This window comes from Pyrgilauda ruficollis, unplaced genomic scaffold (assembly GCF_017590135.1).
Source record: "Pyrgilauda ruficollis isolate IOZ18807 unplaced genomic scaffold, ASM1759013v1 scaffold66, whole genome shotgun sequence".
Taxonomy (NCBI): Eukaryota; Metazoa; Chordata; class Aves; order Passeriformes; family Passeridae; genus Pyrgilauda; species Pyrgilauda ruficollis.
The window spans coordinates 4301032-4325235 of NW_024528377.1; the positions used below are offsets into that span (position 1 = coordinate 4301032).

At 38.6% G+C, this 24204-nt stretch overlaps 1 protein-coding gene across 1 annotated transcript in view; it reads left to right on the forward strand.

Moving 5' to 3' along the window:
• PIK3C2G (phosphatidylinositol-4-phosphate 3-kinase catalytic subunit type 2 gamma) overlaps window positions 1-23456 on the forward strand; it is a 189104-nt gene extending 165648 nt beyond the window's left edge. Inside the window, exons 32-34 of the mRNA XM_041484453.1 lie at window positions 890-984; window positions 17278-17403; window positions 22664-23456. Coding sequence (XP_041340387.1) covers window positions 890-984; window positions 17278-17403; window positions 22664-22816 — 374 coding nt within the window. The 3' untranslated portion in view covers window positions 22817-23456. The remainder of the gene's footprint in view (window positions 1-889; window positions 985-17277; window positions 17404-22663) is intronic.
• Window positions 23457-24204: the final 748 nt, after the last annotated feature.

A 24204-nucleotide genomic window follows, 5' to 3' on the forward strand; every position in this document is an offset into this window, starting at 1 on the left:
ACACTGCAAAAAGAAAAAAAAAAAAGAAAAAAAAAGAGGTCAGACAGATATTGAGGAGAGGTTGTGCTCACCATTACCTGATTTGCTGTGGTAAAAGGCAGCTTTTCTCTGCTGTGCCTCCCTGCTGTCTCTGCAGGGCGGGTAAACCACATTACTTACCCAGCTTCAAGGACACACCTTTTTGGCAGTGAAGACAGCTGGCTCAGTGCCTCCAGGAGAATGATGGAACAGGATTTGCTTAGTCATTTCTTCCACAATATGAGACTGATTCTTCTTGCTTGGAAAATGAAAAATGGTTGGGTTTTTTTTTTTTTCAGTGGGAATTGTATCAGACTCTTAAAGTGCATCTTAGTAGAAAAATCTAGGAAAGCAATGGGTTGCATGAAAACCAGCCTAGAACACCTAAACTACAGAATGAGGAAGGGAGAATTTATATTTAATGTTGTTTCTCTAACTTGGTTTGGAACTGGTCAGGAAACTTGCTCTTTTTTTCCTTTTTTTTTTTTTTTCCTTTCTCTTGGGAACTGGAAAAAAAATTACTGTGTTTTTAACCAGACAAAACTGCAACAATAGTGAATAGTATCATCAGTGACTGCCAAATAAAATTCCCCAATTATTTGTCACTCAAGCGTAAATTTCCCACTGAATTTCAGATTGATGGCAATTAGTAAACAGAAAATCTCACTGGCAGTTAACAAACAAGAAAGAAAACGAGCACTGCATGTCAGACCACTTTCTTTCATCACACTCCTTATCCATGTTTTCTAATTTCATCCCTGATTTAAGCACGCAGCAGGTTTTTATATGTTAGCTAATATGTACTTCAATATTTTACAGATATATTTCCTCTAAGCTGATAACTAAAATCAAGCAGTCTGTCCTTTTTTAGGTCCTCAGTCAGCTGGTAACAAGCCTGGAGTACAACTGGTCATATCCTATGAGAACACCTGCCTGACAATAATGCTGAAACACATGAGGAACCTCGTGAGTATTTTTATCAGAATGCATAACCAGTAAGTCCTTGCATTTGCAGAGCGCTGTGAAAACATTAATCTTCAAACAGCCTTTCTGGGATAACTAATTTCAGCTCAAAGTAATGATAGTGCTGTTCTGTCACGATTTAACTGTTGGTTTTTCCCTTTGAGCTCACTCAGTATGGTTCCAGGTGTGAGACAGATAGAGAAGCTGGGTTTCCTTAATGGCTGGTAATAGCCTTTTCCAAGAAAAGCAATTTTGATTTTGTTTTGGCCCTCTCAGCTGACACATTTTGGTAGCAGTCAGACATAAGGCATGGCGCAGCAGCATGACTTTTTGCAGCATGTCAGCCTGGCACTGTGGATTGATTATCCAGGCATTTCTTTCCAGTCCAGCCTGGCTGTCCATGAGGAGGGAAGAGCTCAGCAGAGGGAGCAGTGCTGTGTTTTAAGGAGCAGTGTCGTTTGGAGGAGTGATGCTCAGCTTTGTAGCACTGTCACAAGTCTGGGAGGTAAATGTTGAGAGTTCCTGGAGCCAGGCTATGGCAGGGGAAGCTGGCAGTGCTCCTGCAGCACCAGGCAGGTGGAATTGGCTGCTGAGGGAGGCTTCAGAGATGGAGCTGGGGCTGTGTGTGAGGTGTGATCTCTCACTGGAGGAGAGTGTGGGCTGCTCCATAATGAATTCCCTGCCTGGATGTGCCCTTGAATTCCCGTGGTTCACGTCTCAAGCTGTGGCAAGAGAGCCTTTATTTGTCTAGCTGCTATTAGCTATTGTGGGCTCTCAGTGCACACTCTATGCCACCTCCATCCCAAACTGGGTTGCAATCCTTTTTCCTAAATGGGGCCAAACTGAGGGGCAACCAGTAACAAAATGAGGCTGATTGTTTAATTAGTGGTATGAGGCACATGAGGCTTACATAGCTCTGCCTGTTCTCTGCTTCTCATTTGCAATTCAAGCATCTCCATTCTGGTCTATAACATTCAATACATCTCTGTCCTGTGACTTGTTTTCTATGTCCTGTGTGCCACTTTGACAGGTGAGATCAGCCTTTGCTGACAGGTCCAATTTATACAAACTTTACGTTCAGGACGTAGCACAAGACCCTCTACTTTTTTTCTGTTGAGCTTTTTAAATCTAAGTGATAAGCTTCTGATAAAGTTCTAATTGGTGGGAGAGGCATATTTAAGTGATTGTCATGCTGATGATATCCTTGAGACTTCAGGCAGGTGATGTGGAGATGCACACAAACAATTTGCAGGTGTTGGAATTAGTCTTCCTTTCTCCTTGCTTCCATCACTCTAAGTGTGTAGGCTCCTAACTGTGTCCTAAGGAAGTTCCAGCCATTTAATTAAGTGAAAGTAAATTACAGCATAGATAGCTCTGTAGTGCAAACATAAAATCCAGGGTTCAGTTCACTTCATTATGGAAAGGGACAGTACAACCTGATGTTACAGTGTTGCTTTTGAAATAGATAATTTAAATGAGGTAATTTAAATCAAACCCGTTTTAGTGGGTTTGAAGAGAATTGGTAGGAGTCCTGTTCAGCAAGGGTAACAGTGATTCATGCCACCAAAATAAAGTCATTGTTGTGGCAGCCTAACTTAGGTAATGATGGTTTTAAATCCTGGGCTTCCAGTTCCTTCCTTCCACCTGGCCATCCATCCCTTGTCATCTGATGTGAAATATGAATTAGAGCTTCAGGGTACTGTGATACTGGACTGCCTTCAGACCAGTAACCTGTAATTGGAAGGTTCTTTATCTCATTAGTGATCTTCTCAGCTTCCCAGCCATATAAATCAATCTTTCTAATGTGCTCTCTTTTCTTTTTCCTTTTCTTTCCTCTTCTTCTTTTTTTTTTTTTTTTTTTTTGAGCTGAACAGGGATTTTAAAAGTATGCCAAGATCATATCTTATTCAAGACATGTTAAAGCTATTTCAGGTATAGTCAGTCTTTTGCAGAGTCTCACTAATTATATTTTAGTGGTTCATCTGTGCAGAGATTACTTTGCAATCTTGTTTTAATTCATAATTTATAGTAAATAATTTTTGTTCTGCTCTTCCCTATTTAATTTATCTCTATAAAGAGATTTTATGATGTGTTCAGATGCGAAAATAATTGTAGTGGGCCAAATTAATCCCAAATGGAGCTTCACAGAACTGACAGGAATTGTGATAGAGACTTTTGATCCACGTAAATAAATTTGATTTAGTGTTTGTGTGGGTTTACTTCTAGGAGTTTTAATAGGAGACCTAGATCCTGCTGTGCAAATCCTATTGATATACAATGCACAAGAGACTCCCTACGGTGCTGGTATTTTTTAGAGCCGCTCTCAGGTGTCACACAGGTTCTTTAAAGGAGCAAGCCAGAAGACTGCAGTGCCATAACTTTGCAGGAATTGCTCCTGAAGGAAATTTACCCATTCACGTGGGGTGTCTTGGAGAAAAAATGCAGCAGCAGTGGAGAGAGCCCTGGTGTGGTGCAGGCCTGGCAGAGACCTGGGTAATGTGGTGCAGGCATGGACCCCTGGGATCTGAGGTATCCACATCTGCCAGATTTGCTGCAGATGCACAACTCTCATCCCTGGGTCAACTTCAGCGTCCTCTCCCTCCCCTCTGCAACATTTCAGGCACGGGTAAAAAATCCAGTCCTGCTTGAAGAAAACTCAAATAAAAAATTTCTGCAGAGACAAACAGCAGAGAACAGCCTTATAGATTTTGTGACTGGAAAGGATCATTAATCTAATCTAACCTTCTGCAAAGAAAAAGCTGTGCTTTTTCACCAAGGAAAACTTGCAGCCAAGGAAACTGTTTGAACACAGAGATGTTAAGACTGGTTGGTAGTGTTTGCCTACACTTTAAGGCTGTGGGTGCACAATGAAGACAAGCTCTGTTAAACAGATATTTATAAGATCCTAAAAATGTTTCAGTCTCAATATTTGCCACAGCAATTCAGTTTCATTTGAATCCTGAGATTCTGTAAGTCAGGTGGCTCACTGCTTCTACTTAAGATTTGAATGGCATCACCATGATTGCTGAGGAAAATAACCTTAAAATCAATTTCCAAGTATACCAAAGCCATGATGCCAATAAAATGCAATTTTCCAAATATATTACATAACCTGAAGTCAGCTTATTGGGGCATTGCTCCTCTCAAGTGCAGACAGTGCCACACTGGGCTCTTTCTGGACTACAGGCAATATTGCCTTAATAAAGTGAGGCTGGGGTAGAAGGAAACATTTGTGTAGGGGTGAAAACCTTGGGGGCCTGGAGAGTTTGCCTCTGGAGTCATGGAGGATGTGGCAGGTGGAGGGGTGAGACAGGGCAGGCTTATTCTATAAAGACAATAGCACAGTACCTGGCAAAGTGCATTAAGTGGTCTCAGGAGGGATGTAAAGGAGCCCCAGGAGAGGTTTGCTTTGGCCTCTGAAAGGATTTGTTGCCTTAGAACAAGAATAGTCCAACTGTGGCAGCACAATACCCAGACAAACAGAGCAAACAGGAACAGGAGCACAGGGGGAATGCTGCTCTACCTTAAAAACAGAGGCTTGTGCAGATGTGGAGATGGATTTCTTGAAATACAAGTAGGTTTTGAACTTGTGATATTCAAGTGCAGTCCTGTTCACCTTCATTAACCAGCACAGAGAATGGGAGATATGCAGAGCCCACCAAATCTCACACAGGGCTGGCTATGGGCTGCTTTAGCTCCACACAGCCAGAAACAGCCAGGCTACCTACTGGTGGGCTTGCCCACTCAAAAAAGCCCCAGAGGCAACAGGAATAGCCATTGCTGACACCCAGGAAAGGTTTTCTAACACATTGCCTTGCCTGCTTCATGGAGAAGCAAAGGGAACAGTGGTTCAGCACTGGCTCAGGAGGAAGCGTGTTTTTGCCGCTGATTTCATTGCCATGACTTCAGGCATGCCCTGTTTTCCTAGATAAGCAGCTAAACTTTCAATCCTCTCTGCTAAATATTTTTTGCCCATTACTTCTTGTGGACAGAGTAACTCCTCAGGGGTAGAGGGGAGGAGAAACAAAGCCAAGTTATCCTGAACCTCACGCCAGTAAATGTAGGATGTTACTAGAATTCAGGAAAGCGTGCGTGGGCGATGAATTCAGAACCAATTTTACGGGGGGAAAATTTGCTGGAAGAAAAATAAACTCCTACAGTTCTTTGCAAAAGTACTTCCAGCTTTCCTTTTATAAAAGCTCTGAAGCTGTCATGTAGCACTCCTGGTGATTAATGATTCTGGGATAGCTGATATGTGGGTGACGAATTAGTAATCAGCTTTAGGCTTACACAGACATCCAGCCTCTTTCCATTTCGTGTACAAATTGCTTCCAAAAATGTTTGTGAGATGCCATGGTTTAAATGTTTTGGGAAAAAAATGGTGGGAGCCAATTTTTGGAGTTCTGGATGCTGAGAATTTTAGACTTTCTGTGCTGACAGACTCTGACTCCCAGGAGAGCAGTGCATTGGACCTGAGGCCATGGAAAAGGCTTCCAAAATTAATTGATAGCATTGGGATTGCAGGTGTATAGATGGTAGAAGTGTGTGATATCACAGGGTGGAAAACTTAAGAGTTTGGGGTTTTAGAATATAGTAATATATACAAGGCAAGATGGAGATTTTAGGGCAGAGACAGCTTGTTCTTCTTTACCTTCTTCCTTCTTCTCCATGGGTTTGGGCAGTGCTGTGTAATTGGACAGAAAATTCCACAGTGCAGACTTCAAGGGATCAGTTAATGGGTTAAAAGTGAAAATAATTAGGTATCATTTCTTAATTGGATAATTTAGCCTAAAAAGACCTTGTAACAAGAGACACTTGGCCATTTTGTGCCTTGCTAATGAAAGCCTGCAAACTCCCTGCTGTGAGGCTGTAACATTGATAAGAAATGATAAACACCTGAGCCTGAATGTGAGCTATCCTCTCAAGTGCCTTCAATCCTGACCTCAACAGAGGTAGGAAAAGCCGAAACCAGCAGCCAATCTTTCCCAAGTCCAAAGGGAAGAGGTCCAAGCCTGCAGCAGAGGGCTGTAGGGATGTTCCCACCTACAGCACAGGTGGATGCTCTGCTGCCTTTGCTGGGTTTTTTCTCAGCTTGGGCTGGGGAAGGGTCAGGGATCTTTGTTCAGTCTTAGTTGGTTCCCATCGTTCCTCTCATGGGCTCACTAACTTTTACACTTTGTGACTATCATTATATAGATTTAAATGGAAAATATTTACTGCCTGGCCACAACACAGTGCCTGGCAGTGAAATAAAAGGCCACATTATCCTTTCAGAATATTATGAATGTGTATTGCTTTCCTTACTGCAGCCAACAGGGATTGGAATGGAGGTGCACAGGTAGGCAAGGCAGGGATGGAAAACAAGTGGGAAAAAAAAATCACTTTGAGCTGAACAAAGTTATCCAGAGAGCATCAGTGACAGAATTAAATCAGCAGCTTGGCTGATGGAGGGAGGTAACATTCAGATGAAGTTCTCCTTAGTCTGGCACAGGAATACAAAATAAAAAGCCATGGGAAGAAAGCTCTTTTACTAACTCTAGCTTATAAAGAATTTGGATTTAATTTTATATTCATAGAAAATTCTTTTAAAGTGAAAGGAAATTAGCACAGATAAGCTATGTTCTCCTTGAGACTGAAAATTAGCTGAACACCTCTAAACAAAGGGTACTACAACTCAGCAGTACTTTAAATTGGAAAGAGATGAGGTCTGTTCTTGTGGCACAGGGATTACTGTTGGATTCAAACATATTTGTTTTGAAAGGTGTTTGACAAATATGTTGTACAGAAAGTTGTGTTATTATTTCTTGTTAAACCCTTTAATCTGTCACAGTCACACTACTGCCTCAGCTCTAAATTCTAACTGCTCATTTTTAAATAAGTAATTCCCTGCATAGCTGATATGTGTTGAATAAGAAAAAAAAAAAAAAAAAAAAAAAAAAGAAAAAAAACCAAAACAACAAAACAAAACAGTGAGTTCTGTTTAATAATATGAGTGATCTGGGAGATGAAGGTGAACAAAAATTAGATTTGTCACTGGTTGCAAATGAAGAAAACATTAAAAATAATAGTGCAGACAGAGCAAGATCAAGAGAATAAAAGTAATTTCCAGAACTCTACAACCAGCTTGGACAAATGAAAAATATTTCCTCAGGGAGGGAGAGATCTATATCCCACAGTAATGTGAAGATAAAACAAGCCCATGTGAGACATGAGGCTGCTACAGGAGATGCCAATGAGAAAGGCCAGATCCTGGTGCCATGGGGCAGAAATGAAGCAGTTCATCTTTATAAGGCTTTGATAGTAAACTATTTCTCTCTGGATGTTTTTTTTTTAACTAGAATACAAGTTCAAAGAACAGTTCTCAGTAGGGTTGCTGGGGGAGTGATTGATTCTTCAGGAGTGATTTATTGTTACTAAAACTTAGTTAAGAACAGACTAACAAGGACACGAGTCAATTGTGCAAATATTTAAGGGAGAAGACAGGGAGGTTCAAGAGGAATTATTTAGAACATTGAGCAAGAGCATAAGTAGAAGTAATGAGAGCTAATTAAGGAGCAGAAATTGCAAGCCTCATATAATGAAATGCTTTCTTACACAGGGAGATGGCATGCTGCAGAATAATTGAAAGAAAAGTGCAGGGATATTGTACAGCTGGAGAAATTAAAGATAGGTATATACAGACTTTTGTAACTAATTAAGAAATTAAGAAAAATAGTGCAGAATGAAGGCACGGATCACAATCTCACTGTTTCTTTCCACATTTTTATATTCATTTACTGTCTGGGCCCAGGCAAGGAGAGAAAAGAATTTGTGTGTTGCAAAAAGATAGAATAATAGCTTTTCCTTCTGTTTCTTTTTCTCAAAGGCTAATTTCCTTTCATGCCCTCTAACATGCTCTTAATCCTGACTGATTTCAAAAGGAAAGTGAAATGGGGATTTGTCTTTAGTATTTGTTCTCCTTTGTACTTTATTCAAAAGAAGAAATTCTGGGATCTGTGTTTCTAAGGGTCAAAACAAGATCATTCTTATCTCAGCCAGTGTCACAGACTCTGTGACTAAATATTCATCTGAAAATGAAGTGTTCCAAGCACAGCAATAATACAGGGTTGAAAGCAATAGAATTTAGTTTCTTTATGGGCTTGGTGGTAATTCTGAGATAAAAGCTTCAGAGACTTGGTCATGAAATCTACTCTCTGCATTCTACACCCTGCACCAACGTTGCTTATCCACAGGATAATATAATTTTAAAGCATGCCTGACCCTTGATTTCTCTCATCTATAACAAACAAAACAAAACAAAACCAAAAAAAAAAGAAAACAAACAAACCAAAAAAAAAAACCCACCCAACAAAATTCCCCAGTGGAGTTAATTGTGTTAAAATAGTAATGCAACTTGTGGTTCAGAAATCTAAAACACGTTGCCTTTTCTTTCAGGAAAAAGAAAACAAACTTCTGTGTGATTCTCACTCAGATCTTTTACTGGGAATTGTACATTTATTCCATACATTCCCACTTCTGCTTTATATTCTTTTTTCAGCCTTGGTAACTTTTTTATGCCCACATGGTGCTATGTGGAGCAGACAGTAATGGGGTCCCAAGCATCAGTGAAGGGTCAGAATTTTGTCAGGCTCAAGAGCTGGGTACAGCCACAACCCCTTCTGTGATGGCTTTTTCTTGGTTGCTTGCTCAGAAACAGAAATAAACAGAAATAAAATGTAAAGCTGTGTTATTTCTTGCTGGAGTGAAATTCTAGTTCTCCTTGCCCACTGCCAGTGGTCTCTAAAAGGCAGGATCTGTTTTAAATGATAGTTTACAAAGTGTGGTTGTGCAGATTCTTCCCCAATTTCATTTGGGATTGTGTCTGTCCTTATCTCCTTCTGGGTCATCAGGACAACAAATTATTCTTTTTAAACAGGGCATCAGAGATAAATCTCAGTGCATTTCTTCAACTTTCTGGTTTCAGAGCTCTACAGAAATAAAGGCTTGGGAGAGAAACCCATGTGACCTTCTGGGTATCTTCATTTTCTTTTTTTTTTTTTTCATTTAAGGAGAGATAGATGGGCTTTCCTTTTAAATGATTGAAGCAGATAAGAAATATTTTTCATAATTCTTAGAAAGCCCTGAGTCTCTTGGGATCCAGTCTGTTTTCCTGAACTGTGTCCCTAAATTTAAAAAATCACATTTTTTTTTCCTTTTTTTTAATATTTAACAAATAATTCCTGTTCATTCTGAAAGTCCCACTGTCTCTGTGACTTGGGATTAGTTTGAAACTGTGGTTCTTACCTCTGTGATGTGCTGGAATCACATTTCCATCTCACTGTGATGGATCAGCTGCCTGGTCAGGCTGGTTTGAATACCACGAATGCCATATCTTGCCTGACCTCTGTGATCATTCCAGAATGAACCATTTTCCCCCCAGTTTCCAGCTCTGTACACACCTTTTGTCACTGGTGGTGACACGAGCAGCAGGAGCTGTCTCAGCTGGGGCCAGGCCCAATGTGGGGGCAATTTAACCAAGCCAAACCAGATGCCCACACTATGACAGAGTGATTCTCCTGCAGGTCTCCCTCCCTGACAGGGTTATTTTTTCCCATTTAAAGCCAGGACACCTTGGAAAGGGTTGGTTGTTGGTTCACTCTTTAGAAATGCTGTGTCTCAGGACAGCTCTAACCCTATTTTTCCAGCACACTTGTCCCCCTCAGGAATGCTGCATGAGCAGCTGTTCCAGGCAGGCTGCTCCAGTCCTGGCCTCTGCTGCAGGCAGGTTGATGGGGATGCTGAAGGAATTGGACAGAAGCTACATTTGGATATTCACATCAATAATGTGGATAGAGCATCTTTGCATTTTTAGCACAGTAAATGACAAAGCCATCTGGAGACTCGCTCCATGGACACTGCCAGGTTTCCAAAAGGTAAAAAATGCTCAAAAAAAAAATAAAATGCTTTCCAGAATTTCCCTGACAGCAAAATGTTTTTATTGGCTTGCATTAACTTGAGATAAATTCAATTTCTTCTTTGCTTGCCTTGCTACTGACCTGCATGGCAGCGATCTTCTGTCTTTATGTACATACTCAGATTACCCAAAAAAACCTGGGATCAGAAAATGTAATAAAATAAAACTGCTGTTGAAGAGAAGCTGTTCAATATTTACAAATTTTAGGTGAAAAAGTTCGTTGTTTGGGGGAAAAAAAAAGCCATATTTGTGCAATCACTTTTGACCAGTTGCCTTCCTGTTTTGTCGTGCCCATAGCAGAGAGTGCAGAGTGCACCATAGTGTGGAGTGGATTCTCTTCTTCTGCAATTGTTATTTAATTTCTGCAAATGGGATTTTATTTTTCATTTCCTTCAGAGCAATTTGGGGATATTTTGTGAGAGGAAAATGAAAAGCTCAGTAGCAGGGGAGAATAGAGGTGTTCATGCTTTGGGATCTGCAGAGCTCAAAGGGAGAACAAGGAAGGGTCTTGGATGCCGCTTTAGGATTTGGGAAGCTGTTGGAGTTCTGGATGCTGAGAAGTTCAGACTTTCTGTGCACACAGTCTCTGACTCCCAAGAGAGCACTGCACTTGACCTGAGGCCGTGAAAAAAGCTTCCAAAATTAATTGATAGCACTGAAATTACAAGTGTGTAGTTTAGAAGTATATCATATCACAAGGTAGAAGACTGAGAGTGTGGGGTTTCAGAATGTCGTAATATATATGAAGCAAGATAAAAGTTTTAAAACAGAGACTAGTCCTTCTTTACCTTCTTCCTTCTTCTTCATAAAGTTAAGTAATATCTTGTAATTAGACAGAAAAGTCAGCATTGCAGACTTTGAGTAATTAGTTATTAAGTTAAAAGTCAAAATAATTCAAGTATCATTTGTTCATTAGAAGGTTTAAACTTAAAAGACCTTGTAACAAAAAATAGTTAACCATTTTGTGCCTTATTAGTGCAGTGCTGCAGGCAGGAACAACACAACCATTCACCCAGCAATCCCCATTTACCTTTATATAGGATAATTTTATATTTTATATATATTTATATATATTTTATATATATAATATATACTTTATATATAATATAAATAATGATATATATCATTTTACATATTTATATATAAGTATATATCAAATGTTCATATTTTTATATATAAAATATATTTTATAATATATATGTTTATATATAAATAAATATATTTATATTTAATCAATCTATATATAATTTAATTTTAATTAAATGTATATAATTAAATAAATATTTATTATATGTGTAATTAATATTCTATATAATTTTATATATCATTTAATATATTAAATACATATTATTTTATATATAAATTTTATATATTTATAAATCAATAAAATTATATATAATTATATATTATATTTATAAATTTCTTTTTATAAATAAAATATATTTTATATAGCATTTATATAAAATGACATATCATTATATAAAACTATATATATATATCATTATCCATATTTATTATATAATAATATATATTTTTATATAGCATTTATATATATATAATTATATATAATTATCCATATTTATTGTATAATACTATATATTTTTATATATCATTTATATATCACTAATCTGCTTTTGAAGGACCCTCTTGCTTTGTAATACTAATTTGTCAGCCCTTTAAGCTTAGAAGTAGCCCAGAGAATGTTCTTTTTCCCAAGGCAGAGGCTGGGTTTGCTCATTAAGCTGCAGCTCAGAAAGAAAGGGTTTAGCCTTCCTCTGCTGAGTGGCACTTGGAGGAAGAGGAGAACAGCAGCAATGATGGCTCCTCCACGCTCCTCACTGGCTTTAATTTATTTAATTAATTTATTATTTAATTTATTTCAGAGGCAGCCAGTAATTTACAAAGGTTACTGCAGTGCAAGGATGATTTCTTCTGTGGATTTTTTCCTAATCCTCCTTTATTGGATAATAATCAAATCCACCTAATGTGTACACATAATATGTAGACATTTTATCTTTTTTTTTGAGGTTTTTGCTAACCACTCACTATAGTGGTTTGCTTTTGAAAGGTGTATGGGTATCTTGATATTAACGATCAAGGGATATTTTGTAGTCCTTTCTTCACTATATAAATAAATTCTCACAGCAGTTTATGTAAGAGAAGAACAGAAGGATGGTAAAGGATAGGGTGGTAAAGATTAAGAGAAATACAGGACAACATGAATTATTTTTATTAGAGGGTAGTAGCTGAAATGGGAGTCTTTCTAATGCCTAGATATCTTTATTTTATTTTTTTCCATTTAAGAAAAGGAAGAGAGAAACTGAGATTTAAAAATGTCAAGGAAATTAATTTTTGGGGGGAGTAGAAGTAGTTATTTATACAGGAGGAAAGATGTCATTAGTTAATACAGGTTACTTGATCATTAGTTTTTACTGTCAAGATTGTTGAAAATGAAAAATGGGAAAAAGAGAACAGCAGCTGGAACTATCAAATGTTCAGGAGCCATCAGTCTGTTCCTCTCTAGGACAAAAGGTGATCAGAAACTGATGACATGATTTAAATTTGAGGCAAAAGTCACCTAAAAAGAAAATTTTATGTCACTTAAGAAGATGTGAGTTTTAAAAAGTTTTACAATGAATTATCCTTAAAATGCATGTTTTAAAAATCGTGAGAATGACTCAATATTCATATTATATGCTAAATTACTAAAATAGTTGAATATATGGCAAATTTTGCAGTAGTTATGGCTATAGTAATGCTAAAAAAAAATCCTTATGTTAGGAGAGTTGTGGATCATTAATAATGATCAGGGGAGAGAAGTCATTAGGATAACATATTTCTTGTGGAAAAATTAATTGAATTTCATCCATTATTTCCCAGCCACAGCTACTATATTTAAAATTAAATTATATAGGATGTAACACATCTGTGAGGGTTTCTGTAAACAAATATCAACTTTTTTGGTTTTGGAAAATAAAACTGGAGGGGAAAAACTCATAAAAGATACAGGCTATGTATGTTAGATTTTCAGTATTGAATAGTTTCCATTAGAGATATGGAAACAAATCCAGAGCATTACTTTCTCTCCCTCATTCTTTCTCATTCTTAAATATTTCACCACCTTCTGCCTAACTTTAGAAAAAAAATAACATTTTCAAAGTAAAATCTTTTTTAACATAAATACAAGTGATTGTAACTGAGTTCCTTTAAAAACATCTGTCATTATCAAGGTCAACTAGGCTGGTCACTCTCTGAGAAAATAGTTCAATCATCACTTGGTTGTACTTGAAGAAAGAAAATAGTTTCTAAATTCAATTTGAGACAACTTCTAAATTCAGATTTTTTTATTGGCAGATCAAAATCACTGGGGAATTTTGTGGGCTTTTTGTCCCTAAGCATATCAAGAGAACCTATGGCATTTTTGTTGGGAGATTGGTTTTATACCTTTACAGCCTGACAGGTTTTTATAGCTTGGATTTATTTGCAAGTAAACACAATAAAAGATTTAAGACAGTAATTTAAATTGGGAGTACCTTCTTCTGAAGGAAGTAAAAATCCTTTATTTTTGGTTAATAAAATGACTACAGAATTTTACACAAATAGAACTCAATTTAAAACTTTAAGCTTTTTTGTTTGCTTGATCACAAGTGCATTCAAGCTGTAAAGGTTTTGCAGAGTAAAGTGCAAAATGGCTTTCCCAAGGTACCCTTTGATTTATTTTTTTTTTCCTGGCCTGGACTATGGACAGAAATCAGTGAGTTTTTTAATCCTTTAATAATAACAAAGAGGGGGTTTGCTGGATTTCAGAACTTGCTTGAAATCTTATTCTGTTTCTATAATGAACTCACCAGAACAGGTACTCTGGAGAGAAATTCCACCTGAATATGAGGAAAAATTTCTTTCCTTTGTGGGTGACCATGCACTGGAACAGATTGCCCAGAGAGGGTGTGGAGAATCCCTCCCTGGAGATGTTCCAGAACCATCTGCACACAACGCTGTGCTCTGGGATGACCCTGCCTGGGCAGGGAGGTGGGACCAGATGAGCACTGTGGGTCCTTCCAGCCTGACCCCATCTGGGATTCTGTGGTTTTGGTCAGGTATTCCTCATGTTTACCTAAATTTATAAACAAGCCAGTGCAGTCTGAGTTAGAAGTGATCACTAAATGTGATACTGTAATATGACAGAAGTCATAATCCTTAGAAAGAAAAATATTTCTGATGTTTCCTCCATTTTTCCTGATGTTTTCTCCATTTTTCCTTTATTCTCTATTCTCCTTTAGTTCAGTGCTCAGCTCAGAAACCCTGGAGAAGAATTGGTTTGCCCAAAACTTGGGGACTTTTTGCCTGCTGTTTCAGTTGTCTTAAAACAGTTTACTTCAAATTCCACCTACTTATGATTTTAAAAGAGATTTTTGCCGTGTTAATGCCAGTCTTGTTTTTGCACTATTGCAGTCAAACTGCCACTATCACTCCTTGCTCCTGCTAGGAAGTGTTTATCAAAGTACAACTCTTTCCACTGCAAGTCTTGCCTCAAGAAATCCTGTGGTTAAGCAGGCTCTTCACAAGAAAAAAAAATTCAGCTCTGGTGCCAACCAAAAGAGAAACCAGCAAAAACTCATCATATGAGCTCCCCATGCTCTGCTCTTGTAAGGTTGGGGCTGGTTTAAAAGTGCTCTTAATCTGTAGCTTTGAATTATTGGTGTGTGGTGGGACAGAGTCTTTTTTAGCAGCTGGAGTCCTTCATGAGATGGATTGTGTGGTGTCAGGAGGCAGGGGAGGGCAGCTGGGAGGTGGAACACCTCATCTGGCTGGGAGAGGGCTCAGCTGAAGCTTTTTTCATTGTTTGATGGCATAACAGTGCCACTGCAGATGGAGAATTGGGACAGCAGTGGGGTTTGGAGTGGCCTCTTTGCCTTTCCTCAGCAAGGGGAGAGGAAGGGGGGAAATGTCACCTGTAAAGTTGGGGAGAAAAAACCAACAATCAGAACTACCACGTCTGCTTGGAATTCAAGTGGCTGCACATCAAATTACCTCTCTCAGTCTGACTGCTGATTGCCACTATTCATGAAAAGTGGCTTTATTTCAGCTCTGAAATATCCCAGAGCTCAACTCTCCCCTTGAGTTTTCCCATCGGAATCACTGAAATGTTCTCTTTTTTAATTTTCTCTCTTGACCCTCTCCTCCCACTCACCTCTTTCAACACCTATTTATCTACATTCAGAGGGACAATGGGGAAGTAGTTTTCAGTCCATCTCATACAACCAAAACACTGCTGCAAAGTGCCTTCCTTAAATTTTGGGAGGAATCGGCTGGCAGGGGAAGGTTAGTTGGCTGAAGGCAAGGTAACATGACAAAGCTCAAAGGCACAGTGACAATTTTATGTGACTTCTTTTCAGTTAATTACATCTGGGCAGTTAATCACTTCTGGACACCCAGGTCCTGTTGGAGCACGTTACCTTTGGAGCCTGTCACCTCCCTGGTTCCTTTCTGTGTCTCAAACAACTAAAATCAGTTGACCTTCAAGTTACAGTGATGTTTACATATTCATTGAGAAGAGCTTGATTGCATTTAGGTGTAATCCTGATTGCTTGGACTGGCACTTCAGGCTGCATTTCATTCTTCCTCCTGATTTTTAAGAGATGCTCAGTTTTACTGTTCCTTGTAATCCTCAATTGAAGTTTTAGTACAGTCCTAGATCAACAGAGATGAGCTTTCGTGTGGACAGTGAAAATTGTAAATAAATGTAAATAAATCCTGCATTAATGATGTGGCAGCCCATCCTAGGAAAATACCCTTTCATTCCATTACCCTTTAATGTCTCTCTTTTGTTGGCCATTGAATCCCATCCAGCCCAATCCCATGGGCATTTTAAATCAGATGTGCTTTGGGGAACTTAGCAATAGGAATATTAATCACTCCCTTAGTGCTGGCAATATGTAATGGTTTGAGGGGGGCATCCTTTGATGCTGTGTGGTGTTAATGATAGCAATAATGAGCTTTGCAGTTGACCACATCATTTGCCTTGAAGGATCATTTCAGATAACAAAAAACAGAGGTTTGTTGTGCAAGAACTGGTTGCTCACACACGCAAGCACTGTTTTCCTTCCCAATAGAGAAGTTATTTATTGTTAGGAGACAGCAGTTTCTTCTGTCCCAGGGATATGTTGCTGATAATGCTGTAAAAAGTCCCATACTGCCAGACACACATTGTGAATAATCAAAATCTGAGAAATTACTTCATTCTGAGCCAGGTGTAAAATTACAACAGGAGATATAAATGCAAGTGCCTGTATAATCCTCTGGGTTCATTGGTTCCAAATGTTTTAAATTCTCTTCTTTTTGCTTGTATTCTTATTTGCATCCTGTCACTGGATTACCTGGGAGCTGACAGGTGAACTTCCTGTCTAAAATGCTGATTATATGATTAAAATTACTGATATTTTCATATGCCTCAGTTTGTGCTTTCTGACTGTATACTGTGTAACCAACACAAGGGTTTGTACTTAATTATGAGCCAAGCATTAAGTGGCAGGTACTGGCAGGATGCCTGCTGCACAGTTTTTAATTTTTACGTTTTTTGTGTGTTCTTTCAAAGCCTCAAATAATACAATGTGTTTTCTGAGTAACTGTGCTGCTGTTTTAGGAATAACTTTAGAGCTCCTCAGAAGTTATCAAAAAATTCTCCACCCACCAGCACTGGCTGATGACTGAGCCTGGTTAATGGATTGTCTCTGATCTCGAGTTGCTGCCATATAAGATGGAATATCTGGAATATCATTCAGTAACCTGAACTGGAAAATTAAAGAGAGATTGCAGCTGTGTGATGGGCAAGATGGGAAAAGCTGTTATAAGAAACCTGTCCTGCCCATATTGCTGCAGGAAATGCTCCTGGCTCTTCTATAGTAACATGTTTTATGAAACACCCTTAGAAACAATCGGTTCTGCCCATATCAGCACTGATACTTAGGGCTTAAAATCAATAGGAGCTTACTGTCTAAAATCCAGTTTCTGTGCCTTGCTCTGGAAAGTGGAAGAGCCAGACTTTGTATCAGATTAAGATGAGTTAGGGTAGATTGAGGCTTAAGGGTTTTTCCATCAGAATGTAAATATTAGACAATTTTACCTTGTCTTTGTATTATTTAATTTTTATTTTCCTGATTACATTTTAAGCTGAATTCTAATAATTCTTGTTATTCCACTAGCACTCCAATTTAGCCCAGAGAATACTCAGAATGTAACATGATTCTGTGTCTGCCAAAAGCCCAGATTTCATTTGGGGTACTTTTTTTATTTGTTTTCTTTGCTAGAACATGGACATTCATATTTGTGACCTTGTTTTCCAGCACCTCCCAGATGGCTCAGCCCCAAGTGCACATGCTGAATTTTATCTTCTTCCAGACCCTCATGAGGTCAGTCGAAGGAAAACAAGAACAGCTCCAAAAGGCTCCGACCCTACTTACAATGAACTTGTGAGTTCCGTTCACTTCCTTCCACCCTTCCTTGTTTCACAGAATCACGGAATGGGTCAGGCTGGAAGGGCACAAAGTGGGCATCTGGTGCCACCTCCCAGCTCCAGCAGGGCCATCCCAGAGCACGTGGCACAGCAGTGTGCACAGATGGGATATCAGCAGAGAGGGAGACTCCACACCCACTCTGGACAATCTGCTCAATCACTGCTCAGGGAAGTTCTTCCTCGCGTTCAGCGAACCTTCCTGGGCATCAAGGCCTCCTGTTGCTCCTGTCCCATTTCTGGGCCCTGCAGAGCAGAGCCTGGTACATCCCCTGAGCTCTCCCTGTGGACACTGGCAGACATGGATGAGGCTCCCTCTCAGCTGTCTCTTTTCCAGGGAGAACAGGCCCAGCTCACTCAGCTCTTTCTCATGAGAGAGATGCTCCAGTGCCTCACCATCTCCACAGCCTTTCACTGGACTCACTCCAGTGGTTCCCTGCTTTTCTGGGTCTGTTGAGCCCAGAACTGGATACAGCTCTCCAGATGTGCCTCACTGGGGCTGAGTAGAGGCAGGATCACCTCCCTCAGCTGCTGTCAGTGCTTTTCCTAATGCACCCCAGGACCCCTTTTTGGCCATGAGGGCACGCTGCTGGCTGCTGTCCAGCCTGCTGTCCACCAGGACCCCCAGTCCTCCTCTGCAGAGCTGCTTCCCACAGCTCACCCCCAACCCACACAGCTGCAACTTGTTTTATTTGCTTTGCCCACTCTTGAAATAAAACAATACAGCGCTTTTAGAGCTGTTGCAATGAGGATGGCCAAAAGGAAGGAATGTGTTGTAACGTGAACCACAAATGGGGACAACTGTCTGTTTTGCACCTTTCTCAGAAGTGAAACAGTGTCTCTTATGTCTCTCTCTTCAGCAAAGCAGTTGGATTTCTCACAGTGCTCTGTCTTACCCCATAACCACAGTTACATGTTAGCCAGATGAGGCCAAGCATCATTGCACCGTAACCCAGCAGTTCTGAATGCAGATATGCACAATAGCATGGAAAGTATTAATTGAATGGATGCTGTTATTCAAATTAACATTTGAAAATTGGTTGTCACTGTCCTAAATGATAACACAAGAATAAATAGCCAGGTTCTTTTTGTGTTAAAATGCCATCAGTTCACAGCTGTATTTGATTATTTCACACACCACTGAAGTGCTCATGCCTCTGGGGTGAAAGGAAACATTTGTATGGAGAAACATTTATGGCAGAATGGGAAGTGGTATAAACTGTGTTCATTTGTAAGGGCAGATGAGATTAAAACAGTAGGTGGGATTGGAGATTATAATTATTGCATGTAACAAATCTCCTAAAGATCTTAAAGTAATTTACAAATGCTCTTTCAGCAGGCTATAAAGCAGAAGGCATGGAAAATATTACCACTCCACCCTGTTTTGTAGATAAGATATGATAAAACTTAGGTTAGTCAGCAGAGTCTGAGTGCTTATCTCCTAGTTTCTCACTCCTGGAGTTCTAATATTTCCCTTTTCCCACATCTGTTAATTACAAAAGTTGCCTGTTTACACTGATGACTTCCAGTGTTCTGTAAGAAGGCTCCCTGAGTAGTATTACTGCTCACAGCTGAGACAAATTTCCCTCCCCACAGTACTACAGTGGATTAACAAGGAGTAGGCTTTTTTTGTTGTTGTTCTTTCCTTCTTTTTTTTTTTTGCTATCAAAGTGGAATAAATCTAATTAATCTGTCTAAAGAAATTCCTTTACATTTAAAGGACATTTAAAGCAAAGGAACATAATGCAATTATATCATAACATTCATTGTAAGGTATCCAAAATGGACAACAGATAAGAGCCAGCCAGGAACACTGGAGGGCAATTATCTTTCAAATTGTTCTTAGAGCCTTTTGAATGCAATGAAATCCAAAGTCCTGTCTGCAGTCAGTCAGTAGTCACTGGGAGGAAATTTAATTGTGGTTAACAAGTATTCCTCATGGAATTAAAAGAAATTCCATGAAAACTTTTAATGTCCTTAATCAGAACTGAGAGCCTCCTTCCCAGATGCTCAATCTTTTTCACTGGGAAGTGCTAATCACAGTGGGGACATATGGTTCCACTGAACTTGGCCATTTCCAACCCGATGCCTGTGCTTTAGCAGCTCTGCTGCTCCATATGTGATGTCATTCTGGATGCAGTTTTTGTCCAAGGCTGGTAGACTGAGGCAGAAGCCGCCCCAGGGGAGAAAAACTACTAAAAATATAAGTCAGCTGTCTCTTAAGTTAGTTACTGTCCAAAGCACTGTGTACAGAAATGTAGTAGCCTTTTTATGAGTTCATAAGTTTTTATTAAAGCCAAATGGCTGGAAGGAAGCTGTATATTAATTTCCTTCTTTGTTCCAGACTGAGAAAAATCTGAAATGTGCTTCTCCTGGGTATTTTTTATTTTAGTTTTGTACTTCTATTGCTTATGACTGCCTACAGCAAATTATCAACCTTGCAAAACTGCTTTTTATGTTTGTTTTTTACTCGTGTGTGAGAGCGAAGATGCGAAAGTCCAGGAGGGCTGACAATAAAATGAGTTACAGCAGACGTTTTGGAGTGGCTTTTAGCAAACAAATCCTTCTTTCTCCTGTGCCTGTATCTGGATTTTGGAATTTGTGGCATTCACAGTAGTTAATGTTATATTGCATTAAGAAGTGGTGATGGAGAAGAGGAGTAACAGAGAAAAATGGAATACAAAGAGAAAATGCAGGCAGAGCAGCCTCAGCCAGTCTGATGGAAGGGGAGGAAGGGAACTGCACCAGGAGCCACGGCCACTCCCTCCAGCACCATGCATCAAAACTACCTTGGATTAATTACCAAATCTAGGAACTGTGCCATGGCTACCTAAGGAGAAGCAACTGTCCCTCATTTGTGATTAAAATGTCATTAGACTCCTGTAGGTCAAGAGTGTTTCTCTTTTTGGAGCCAGGAACAGTTGAATTCCAGCCCTAAGTGTCCCACTGCTTTGCTGCATGGGCACACATAACTCACCTCCATCTGATCAATCTGTGTCAAAGGCAGGCAAATATTCTCACTGCGCAATCACTTCAGGATTTAACTGTTCCCACATTCTGGCAGGTGGCATTTGTTTTATCCACACCCTAATTCAGCCTTCTCCAGACCTTTCTTCTCTCTCTACCTCCTGATGATAATATATACCTTACTCCAGCTGAATTTGCAATACCATTTTAGAAACAGGTTACTGGGATCATTTGAAAACCACCCACCCTGCACTGCAAAGGTCTGTCATTGCTCAAAGATTAAAACCTATTTTTGGCCAAAGATTAAAAGTTTTTCATTACCCCAGTTCAGTTTCTTAGCATTTACAGCTGATATGTGTAGTTTTTGGTGATTTAAAGCAACAGCTGGTACATTTAATATATTGGCAAAGAAACAAGGCAGCTTTCTTTGGTAACATTAGCATTGCCTCAGTGTCAGATCACAGATTTATTCTAAATTGTATTATGTTTACTGTGCCTGTCCTTGCTTTTCAGATTTTCTTCATCATATGACTTATTTTGGTGAGTGAAAAAGAAGCTGTGAAATTTGTAATTCACAGACAATTTGGCAAAATAGGCACAGTAAACATGAAAACCAAAAAGCACCAGGTGCAAATTTCATGACAGCCACCCCAAACTATTATTTCCAAAGGTTTTTAACTAGAAAAGGAAATGTTAATCCCCTGGCAAGGCCTTTCTTGGTCTTGTTGTTGCTTTCTGTGAGGGTTGCCTGGTGTCCTGTCCATTCCATGCTTCCCTGTGAAATTCCTGCAGTTGCAAGTGGAAGTGCAGAGAGGGCTCATCAGTCCAGCCCACAGAGACCCAAGCTGGAAGGGCTCAGTCTGCCTTTCCTCCTCTTCCTCAGCAGTGCCTTAGGTACAGATTCCATGGAAAATCCTAGCAGGCAAATGCTTTTCAAGCAGTTGGAATTTCCCGTTCTCCTGAAGTGAGAGAATGTCACCACGTTTGCTTTTCAAACAGCATAAGAGTTTAAAATTGAAAGCGTTTTTTGCGCTGCAACTAAAATAGCAAAAGCATTTGTGGCCATACAAATTTTAGATTAAATGGACTTCTCTGAAGGGAGCTTACCTTTCAGGCCTGCACTGTCACTATAAATGTGAGTATTCTCTCACATTTTATCAGCTCACAGGCAGTTCACTCAGCAGTTTTTATTGATGCAGAGACTGAAGCATGGGAATCTGTTCTGAGTGCAGCTGACTCTTGTTAGGCTATTGCTTGAGATTTTTTTTGCTTTTTTTTCAATTCAGAAAATACACCATTATCATTTCATACTTAATCCCAGTGTTCTTACAGCAATAAGGTAATTTACATGCAATTTTAAATCTATACACATTAGTAATTTTTTAAGAGATGCTAAACTACTGTCTCGTTTATTTTGAGAAGTATCAACAGCACTTCTGGAGTATCAGAAACATCTAAATTTAGTAACTTCCATTTGCTAAACTGGGTCAAATCTTTTCCAGTTTTTACAGGGAAAATTATGAATACTGATTTTTTTTTCCTCTCAAGCATTTTTCAAGAAAGGTACCAGTTATATTTAAAATAATATTTTAATAATTATTATGTAATATACAATATATATAATAATATATTCTATATAATATGTAGACTATATAATATATATAATATATATACTATTTAATACATAATTATACATAGCATATATAGTATATATATTATATATTATTATGTATGTACACCATAATGTATCATATATATACTGTATAATATATTATATATATATTATATATAACATATATATTTAAAATTATATGTATATTATATATAACATAATATAATATAATATTGTATATATTATACATATTAGATGTATATAATAATTATATAAGATATATATTATTGTATATAGCATATGATTACATAGTATATAAGAATTATAATATAATTCAATAATTTAAAAGAATAATAATATTTATTTTAAAATAATCAGACCTCACGAGCCTAAGCTTGTGATTCTAAGGTAGAATCTCTTTATATAAATGAGATAAGGTCAAATGTATTTCTGAGGTAAATTTACTAAGTTAAGTGAATTTGGCTGGTGGTTAATAAGTTACTATTCTGGATGGAAGTTTAAAGCAATTATCACGAAGTTGGATTAATCATCATCCTGAGCGCTGGATTGAAGTGCTTTGCCTGTCACCCAGATTAACAAACTTGGATGTTTTTTTCTGTTTCACTGTGTGTGATTTCAGATTGTCTATGACAGAGTCTCAGAGCTCCAAGGCCGTGTGCTGAAGCTTGTTGTGAAAAGCAGAGGAACATTCGTGGGAGCTGTTAACATTCAACTGAGCAGTGTCCAGTTCAATGAAGAAAAGTGGTACCCACTGGGAAACAGTGTCATTTAAATCTTCTCCAAGATGATTCAATTATTTTCCCACTAATGTTTCTTTATCCAATTTCCCACGGTACATTTTGCCTCAGCTGCCCTTGAGAATAGGCAGTCATCTCATGAGCACATCTAACATTTCTAACCATAAAGTTATTGTCTTAAAAGTGCTGCCATCTTCCTGTCACAGATTCCTGCCAGTGTGAGCTTAAGGAATCACATGCTAAGGACTTGAAGCAAGAGGCAGAAAGTTCTTATGACAGCAATGAAGGGCTTGGTTTTGTTAATATTAACTAGTACTGTAAAAATACTGAATTCTGTGCACATCAGTGTGTCGGGGCTCATTTTTTGCCCATTAATTCCACTGACTGTGCTGAAACAGTGCTGATAATGCTGTAATTTATCATCACTGCATGTGATTTCAGAAAACCATGGGATGGTTTATACATTTCATATGTATTTCAGATGTCCAGCAAATTTCACATTAAATCTTACCCAATCAATACTTTGTTTTTTAAAGAACTTTAAAAGTTTTGATACAATGTAACATTTAATCCAGAATATTAATTTGTCATTAATATATGTCATTGTTTCTTTTATTCTGACATCCAAGAAGCAGACATAAATGGTCATTTGTGTGAAGAAAGAAGGAGGGAGAAGCTAATATTCATTAATAAAGGGAATATATTGAATGTGAGCTTTCAGTGGGGCATTCATTTAAGATCACGATACCACAGATGTTTGTTCAGCAGTCTTCCCACTTTGCACTCCTGTGCTGCATAAGGGGTTCAAGTCAATATATGCATTGAATAGACCTGAGGACTATAAAATATATGTTTATATATTAAATAATCAACACGAGTGGTTCCTTTAAGTTCATGGATGCTAGTTACAGGCTCTGCTTTTCTCTAATTTGAGGAAGCACTTAAGTACATCTTTAGGCATTTGGCATGTGAACAGCCACTGTGAGCTGTCCATTATTGCCAGACCCACTGACCATGTAAATAAACCTTTCCAGGGCCAGGGGCACATTTCACAGGAGATATGTTGATTTGTGATCTGATCTGCTGTAAATTTTAAATTACCATGTACTGGCCAGATCTGACATTTGTCCTACCAGGTGGAAAAGTGGTCAACAGAGGGGTAATAATCCCAGAAGTGAAGGTAATTGCTTTCTTCTCCCAAAGGACACTCACAAATCAGTCTTCTGAATATAGAGCTGTAGAAAGCTCCAGGAGTGGGACTTGGACTGTCAGCTAGGAAATTAAATAAGCTGGAGTCATCAAACCAATGGACTTGATCAGGTTTTATCTGAAAATTCTTTCCCCAGTTAAACTGGTGTGCTAAGATCCTCCTCAGTAAGGGGAGGTGAGGGGAACTCTGAATATTAATATTGTTAATCTATTC